This window comes from Eurypyga helias, unplaced genomic scaffold (genome assembly GCF_000690775.1).
Source record: "Eurypyga helias isolate BGI_N326 unplaced genomic scaffold, ASM69077v1 scaffold39821, whole genome shotgun sequence".
Classification (NCBI taxonomy): domain Eukaryota; kingdom Metazoa; phylum Chordata; class Aves; order Eurypygiformes; family Eurypygidae; genus Eurypyga; species Eurypyga helias.
The window spans coordinates 1-8,330 of NW_010233576.1; the positions used below are offsets into that span (position 1 = coordinate 1).

The window sequence follows — 8,330 nt, forward strand, 5'->3', positions numbered from 1 at the left end:
GGGGGGCGGCACTGCACCGGACACTGGGCCGTCAAGGCGGGGACGCGGCCGTACCCCCAGGGATAGGCGTATTCCTGTTTGCCCTCACCACCTGCCTTACCTCTAGGGAAGCGTAAGATCCACTACCTGTTTGAGGACGGGAAGGAGATGGCCGAAGAGTACGACATGAAGACCAGCCAGTTATTGAGTAAGTGGTGCTCTTGGCGTGGGTCGGGGCAGAACTGGGGCACACATGGCAGCAGGTCTGCATTCCTGGGACTGGGGGCGTGAGAAGGACCTCCCGGTCAGGAACAACTCACCCCTAACTATCCTGGGAGATAAGTATGCCTGTAGATGAATTTTATAGGGATGGAAGTATGGTTCAGTTTGGGTTCAGGGCACTGATTTCTGTGGCACAGCAGACCTTGCTTTAGCCCAGGGTCTCTCCCAAAAGCTCATCTGGCACAACAGACTTGGGTGGACTAAGCGGGGTTGCCACCTTGTGTAGCCAGGCACTGACTCTGTAGCACATGCTGGGGGGAAAATATGCTTTGTGGTGGCTTCCGCAACCACAGACAAGCAAGGTGTGGGTTATGGCTCTTGTCCAAAACCGCATCAGCAGCAGCATGGCACCTGCTTTAACCCCACTATGGCTTCAGCACCATGTAGTAAAAAAGAGAAGCGTTCAGTACAGACTTCATGATTTCAGGAACAGGCCAGCTAACCAATCTACTCACACCAAAGTGGAAATGTCTGGAATTAAGATGTGTATCATCACCTCAGTGCACTGGGCAGCTTTGGCAGTCACTTGCTGGAGGTTGTTCTTATAGAGCAGAACAACAAAACCCCTTCTTTTCCCTTCCACAGGTAGAAAATGGCGAGAGAAGAACACCCTTGGGGGTTCTGGCAAGTGGCAGGTTGAAGTAGGAGAGCCAACCTCACCGCTCCTGGGAGCACTGGAGTCAGAGCACATACAGGAAAGCAGCTCCAATGTATGTAAGGGTCTGCAGGCACCACTGCACCTAAAGCTACCTAGTCTTGTGCTTACAGCCACAGCTGGTAGACTGCAGATCGCTCAAAGCCATGGTGTGCCCAGCACACTGCTACACATCATCCTAGAGGTGCAGGGCTGGGCAGAAAGGTGGCACAGCATAAGTTCCTTTGGGGTCTTCAACAGATGGGTAGTATTTTTAAGGAGAGAAACTGTACAGCTGTGTTGGCCAACTACTGTTCTGACTTCCAAAAAAGTAGGCTGGAAGGAAGACCAGTGCCAGGACAAGTCAGCGGATGGAAAGCAGAGGCGATGACAACGGAAGGTTGACACAGGCAGTGTGTAGCAGGCTGCTCCTTAACACAGCACGGCCTGCGTCACCTTCACGTCCCACTAGCTTAGGGGCAGAGGTTTAGTCTCTCACCATCTTTTCTGCAGCACAGAAACACAAGCACAGCCCTGCACAGCAAACTGGGGCAGAGCTAGGACTGAATCCAGCAGGTCCCTAGGGTAGGCAGAGCTCAGTGTTCGGTTGCCTGTGAGGAAGAGGCCCGGTTTCCCTGTAACCCTGTACTTCAAAGCTCCCTTCAGCCTCCTACAAGCAGGGCAGGCACTGCCCTGGGCAAGGACAGAGCAGCACTAGCTCTGGGAGAGGGATGGGCAGGCAGATTATTGAGTTACTCCCTAATGCTCCAGTGTGAAAGAGCTGCTCCCATGTGGAGCCTCTCGAGGAAGAGGGGGACAGGGAGGAGGAGAGAGCTGGAGGGACCTTGCTAAAGGTATTTGTTTGCCATAGCCTGTCTTCATGAGGAAAGATACCCTGACCAGCTTCCAGTGGCGGATCCGTAACCTGCCCTACCCTAAGGAGGTCTATAGCATCTCCGTGGAGAAGGAGCAGCGCTGCTGTGTCATCCGGACCACCAACAAGAAGTCAGTAAGGACAGCACTGCCAGTGCTGACAGTCCCTCGGGGTGGGCTGGCACGGAGGGCAGGCTAGTGATGGCACAGGGGAGCCGTCCTCTCTTGCCTTCTATCCCTAGTGTGCAGGAGCTGGGGAGCCACCTCACAGCTGCGTGGCTCCTGCTGTCCAGATTCCACTCCTGACTGCCCCAGACATGTTTCAGTAAAGCCCCTCAAGCCCTGCGCTGGCCTTTGCAAACTTATCTTACAGTTCCAATAGCACGGGGTGCGCTCTGTCCCTGTCAAATGGCACTCCCCAGAAAAATAAAGAGCTTTGGAGACCTTTGGAAGCTAGAGCATCCCACCCTCTCCCCCGGACACGATACTTTGCTCTAGTCGTTGTATCTCAGAGTGCATGGAGCTGCAGGATTCAGCAGGTACAGCAGTGTCTTGGGCATCCAGGCAGGCAGATCTCCCCGTGTAAACCTGTCCTGTAGTCACCATGCCAATGACGTTGCCTGGAGGTAGCAAGAAAAAGGGTAGACTGAATCTAGAAAGGAAGCACCGCAGTATTCTGCCAAAGTATGAGATGGGAGGAAAATAAAGAGAAGGCTTGTAAGCACCACTTTATTCAGAGAGCGCTATTTGATGACACAGTATGAGACACACTGTGCCCCACAGCATTTACAACCTCAGTGAGACGAGCCAGGATGAGCAGAAGTATTGGGAAGAGATGGCAAAGAGCGAGTATTAGGAGAACGAGGGAGGATAGTGGAAGATAACTGAAAGCTGTTTACGAACCGGGATAGTACACCAGTGTGGTTGCTCTCTGCTTGCCCTTCCTCGCAACATTGCCGCAGAACAGAGAAAGATCAGACCCGCGGGTAAAAACCACCGCACTGTTTGCGATGTGCCCCCCGCCCTCTTTGAGCCGCTCTTTGTAGCTGGCTGTAGGTGGTGCTGTTGGCAAAGAACTGCCCCGCTTCGGGCCCTGGACGCCCTTCGCATGGCAGAACGCGCACGTCTTCAGCAAGGATGTACCCCCGCATCAGAGGCGGTGGCAAGGGGGTGTTTGAGCTCTGCACATGAGCGCACCCGGACGCTAGAAGCAGGAGGAGGCTAGACAGGAGGAAGGGGGAGTCTGCCCCATGAAAGCAGCAGGTAATGACAGCTCTAATACAGAAAGATGCTGGCCTGCATGCACGTAGGGGGATTCACCAAAAAGAAGCCTCTTAGTAGGGAGACATATGTAGCAGAGATGAATGAGATTGCCATCAGCCACACGTGGGCACCCACAGAGCTACAGGAAGGGAGAACGTGAGCCTAGGTCCAACCTCCTACTATTAGAGAGGCTTATCTACTCCCAATCCTACTAATAGTAGTGTGTATGTGGGAACTTCCTTGCCCGTGTCGATGCTGTAAGGTTATAACGTACCACTGAAGCTTCACCCACCCCCTAACTGACTTTAGGCTATTTTGTACCACAGCAGAGCCCCCCTCCCCAAGCAGTCGCCACCTCCACACTCACAGGCTAGTGCCAGAGAGTTGAAGGACCTGAAAGCAGCTCGTGGCCTGCACGCAGAAGCCAAGGACTTGGAATTAAAGCTGAAGGTTGCTGCACTGGCGACAAGAATGACTTTGCTGTCAGTAGGGAGCAGGGACAGACTCCAGCAACAGAACACTTAGTACAGGCTCCAGGATATCTTATATCATTTCTCCTGGGTCTCGGCCAGGGCAAGGCACCACTCAGCAACTAATTCCAAGATAGCAACAAAGGCATGGAGTGCAGAGAGAGCACACACATCACTACGGGAGAGAAAGGAAGCCTCGGAGCCTCTCCAGCTCTTGGAAGTCAGCCACACTGCTTCTGAGCAAGAGCAGCGCTGACCGCCAGCCAGAGGCACAAGCTACGGGATGGGTTGCCAAGTCACTACTGAGTAGCTCAGCTCTAAATTCTCAGCATACCAGTAGCAGTTTTTCCTACAGGCTGACAAAAAGTTGGTTTCCAGTAGGAAAATTAATAGAGGTGACTTCACGTACGTGCCGTGGGTCTCGGGCCAGGACTCAGGCTGATAGTGCAATACTGCCCTTGGCCATGGGGTGAGAGGCGAGGGCAGAGAATCCGCCTGCCTCAGCGGGAAAAACCACCCATCAGCTACCTCCCCAGCCCAGACAGGAGCTCTACACTTCCACCAGTCACTCCCGTTCCCTCTGGCCACGCCAAGAGCTGCTCAAGTGGGATTTGCTTAAAACCTCTTGCTGTAAAATAAATCCATTAAACTAAACTCTAAAAACAAACCCAGAAAGCCACCTCCCCAAACGCCAAACCTGATTCAATTATTGCAGCGAGAGGCAGTGGTAATGTTAGGAGGAGGAGGGGGTGGCCAGGCAGATCTGGTTTCCTTTGATCTTGTCACAGATTTTAGTTTGAGGCCAGCCAAAGCCATTCTTCTCCCCTTCTCCTTAGTCCTCGGGCAGCAGAATGCTGCTGTTTCATTGATGACTCCCAAGGCCCTTTGAAACAGTGGGTTTTTTCTGTGTACTGCTTTTTTTTTTTTTTTTGTCTAATCGGTAAGAAGTTAACACTTCCTTAACATGTCTTTGTGTTCATCTAATCTCTGCTGTTTAACCTTTGACATCTCCCTTATTATCCATGTCTGCCACCTTTTCCAAATACCGACAGCAGTGACAACACAGAAGGGTTTGAGCCCTGCGGTAACAAGCTGCGTACATTCCTCCCGCTGCACCAGGAGAGCCATTTGCCCTTTGTAGCTGTTTTCACCGTGACTTGGAAAATAAACTGCAATTTGGGCAGAGGTAGCTAGAGAGGCCAAGCCTCACACGCAGCCAGCTGAATGGAGAACCACCCTTCATGGCATGACAGCAGCCGCTGCCTGTTCCTGCTTCGTTCTGGGCACCTTGGCTCCAGCTACAGGCCAGTTCCGTGGAGAGGATTGCCCACAAGAGCGCTGTAAGAGGCTAAGAACCCGACCATGCCCCTGCACGGGCGTAGGACCACCAGATGTATTTGGTGCAGCCCCAGAGAGAAGCGGGAGATGCAGGGCAAGCCATGCCAAGGAAGGAAGGTCTCGGGCAAACACAGACAGGTCTACAACGTTCATGTCCCAAAGCCTTAGGAAATCTCTTTCGCTGCCTAGACTGCTAAGAACGGGAGCGGTTGTATCTGACACATATCCACGTTCCTTCGTACTGAACAAAGCCCGGGTTTGGTCCATGGAGAGACATAGGCTGGACAGGGAGCTGGCAAACACCTCTCTGTCCTCTGCCTGGATGCGAGAGGTGATTGGAAGACTGGGATAGAGGCCGAGGGAAGAAGTAAGGGAGCTGGGAGTGCAGAGGAGCACTGCAGCCACCACAGGGGCTGCGTGGAGATGCTGCAGAGCAGAGGCTCCGGTGACTGGGCAGCTACACCTGGAGCTCTATGCCCAGGGGTACGCCTGAGCACCCCTGTGCTGCCAAGCAGGAGGTGATCTAGGGAGTACAGCAGAAGCAAGCAACAGGCCAAAAAGATGAGTTTAGGAAGGACTGCAACACGGAATTGTCCATCACTCAAGAACCTAAGTCACAGGGCAGAAGGGCTCTGACAGTTGTTTTGACAAGAGCTAATGGGAGCTGGTAGGTAGAGGAATGAGAGGCAATGAGCAGGGACGAAGGGACACTTCTCAGTAGGGCTAAGTAACCTGTCCTTAACCACGTCTGGCACTGCTCAAGGGCAAGCTGAAGGTACCAAGCCTGCTCTCACACACCAAAGCCCTTCAGGCCTTTGCCAGCTCCGATTTCTAGTTTGGAGGTTTGTTTCCAGTGCTGCCGCCAGCCTGGGGCACCAGCAGGCGCACAGTATGGCACAGGGTTCTCCTGCCAGCTCTGAGGGGTCTGTTGTCTCCATCTGCTCTCCTAGGAGTTTCCCTACTCACTGCAGACCCCAGTACCCTGCTTGCATGAAACAAAGGCAGGCACAAGAGAGATGCAGGAGCACACCTCGCAGAGCGCTGCTGCATAGCTCAGCACTGCTAGCAGGGGAGTAGGAACTCCATCTTCCTCATTTCTCTCTCCTCTCTTACTTGTAGGTACTACAAGAAGTTCCCTATTCCTGACCTGGACCGGTATCAGCTCCCCTTGGATGCAGCTGCCCTGAGCTTCACTCATGCTAACAACACCCTGATCATCACGGTGAGCTTTTAGCCAGGCAGGACAGCACTTTGCCCTTCTCTTTATGTCTACAAAAAAGTTAAAATACTTGTATGTGGGGAAACGAGGCAGAGCAGGGAGATCTGCTGAGGGTCACTGATGAGCCCCCTGCTCTGTCACACAGTCAGTGGGGGTTTCAGATTACACGGGGCATGCTGACACTAGCCAGGACAGCCCAGGCTGCAGGAGAGGCCCTGCTTGCTGCTCAAGGTGACTTGCAGGTGGAAGAGTGTCTGTCATGCCCTGTTTTCCATGTATCCCCTCTCTCAGGTCTAAGCAAGGCTCTGCTGTCAGGGACAGCAAGTTTCTCTTGGCTCAGAGCATAAGTTTAAAGAGTCCAAGGACCTGCTGCACTTTGAGGTCTCACAGTCTTTAAATAAATAATAAAATCACCTGCTGGGTTGTGTTGGAGAGAGAGGACACACTTCCATGCACGTGGTGGAAGTGAGACTAGCAAAGCAGGCACTTACTTGTTGATGCAAGGAGCAGACAGAGGCAGACAGATGCTTTTAGAGCAGCAGGTGCTTGTTTTCTTAACTGCAGACATCAGGTACCCAGAGAGCATCCCCCTGCGAGGGAAACCTTGCAGCAGAGCCGGGGGTGCACGTGCAGAGGAAGTAGGCCAAGAGGAGCACCTTCAGTCCTGAGCTTCTGTTCGCTGCAGGTCAAACCTTTGCCAAAAGGCGCCTGCATCCACCACTAAACTGCAGCTGGGCGAAGGGGCTGCGAGGGGAGGAAAGAGGAACTGCAACTCTGCCTGCCTTTCTAAAAAACACGTATTTACACATACAACACCTGCGAGCATACGTTCAGTGAGCACACCAGGGATCTGCCTGACAGCTTGCCAGGATATTCCAGAGGGGTTGGCAGGGGCCAGGACTCCACATCCAGCTGGGAAGGTTCAGTTGTGCTGTAAAAGACACTCCAGATCTTGGCAAACATCCCTAGCGTGATGGCACCAGCTCCCCAAACAGGCTTTGGAAGTGGCTGGTAACCAAGGCCTCCTGTGGCAGGAGGAGCAGAGGCTGAACAGGAGCACTAAGGGCATTCCTCTCTGTCCTGCAGTACCAGAAGCCGAAGGAGATCCTGGCTGCAGAAGAGCAGCTGCAGAAGGACCTGAAGAAGATAAAGGCAGCAAACGACGGGGATGATGACTGCAAGACCCAGTAGGCAGTGCCTGCTGAGGCTGAGGTGCGGGAGAGCTCTCCAGAACAGCTTCATGGTATTTATTTTGCCTTTTCTAATAAAAATTAGTCCTGCTGTTAACAGAGCTGTTTGGATGGATCTCTGTGGGCCCAGGGAATTGGCAGGGCCGTCAATCTCTTTACTGCCTGCTCTGCGGATTTACATGGACATGTACAATCCCTTTGAGTCATGGGAAGCTGCAGCGCCCAAAGGAAGCACCATCCACAGCCAGCAGCCCTCTCCCCATCCTCCTGGAGCAGGAGAGACAGGAAAGCTGGGCAGTTCCCCTTGGGAATTCCCTCTGTCTGCCACCATGGCTGAAGGCAGTAACATTTGGAAAACAAGAACCACCTCCTCACACCCCTTACCTGACTGGGATGTGCTTGGAAGCAGCTCCCTCCTGTGCTGCTGTGCAGGGCTCTCCGGGCCGTCAGAGGGGTGCTGTGGTGACCCCGGTCTCTCTGCAAACAGCATCAGTGCTTAGGCCTGAACGGGCACAGCCTAGGAAATGGGGTGAAGAGAAGGACACCCAACTGCTTCCTTACCGCCAGCCATGTGCATCCTGATGTGCAGGAACCCAGATGCAGCTGCCTTCATTTGCATGGCGAGGAGGGGAAGGTGATGGGGCTGCTGGCCAGCTCAGGGGCCAGCAGTAGCACACCCCTTCCGTGAGGGCACAAACAGGGCCAAACCTCGCTGCAGCCAGCACCCTGTGCATTGGGACAACCACAGCAGTGCTGCTGTCTCTGCCCTGCACCCGCCACCCCTGTGATTAGATGTCTGCGTGCCCTTCCACCCCGGTTCATATTTGAATGGCTTCTACCCAAACAAACCCTACTTTTCAGTGAGGCTGTGGGCTCCCAGCACAGCCCCCCTGCTGAGGGCTGCTTTCAAACCATGAAAACTCCTTGGAGCCTCACTGCTGGGTGGCTCCAGGACCCACCTGCATAGTCCTCCCAAGACACCAAGACTGGCAGAACTCAGAGCCAGTGCGCCAGCCCCACGTGCAGCTTCCCCCTTCCCTAGCATCACCCGAGAGGTGCATCCTTCCACCCATCAGTGCTGG

General features: G+C 53.8%; 1 protein-coding gene across 1 annotated transcript; it reads left to right on the plus strand.

The window, feature by feature from the left end:
• Positions 1 to 66: 66 nt before the first annotated feature.
• On the plus strand, positions 67 to 7,345 carry DPCD (deleted in primary ciliary dyskinesia homolog (mouse); the record flags this gene model as incomplete). The annotated part of the gene is made up of 5 exons (XM_010161773.1): positions 67 to 187; positions 847 to 971; positions 1,767 to 1,900; positions 5,959 to 6,061; positions 7,145 to 7,345. Coding segments are annotated over 5 exons (588 nt in total), but the record flags the coding sequence as incomplete, so codon positions are not given.
• Between the last annotated feature and the right edge of the window lie 985 nt (positions 7,346 to 8,330).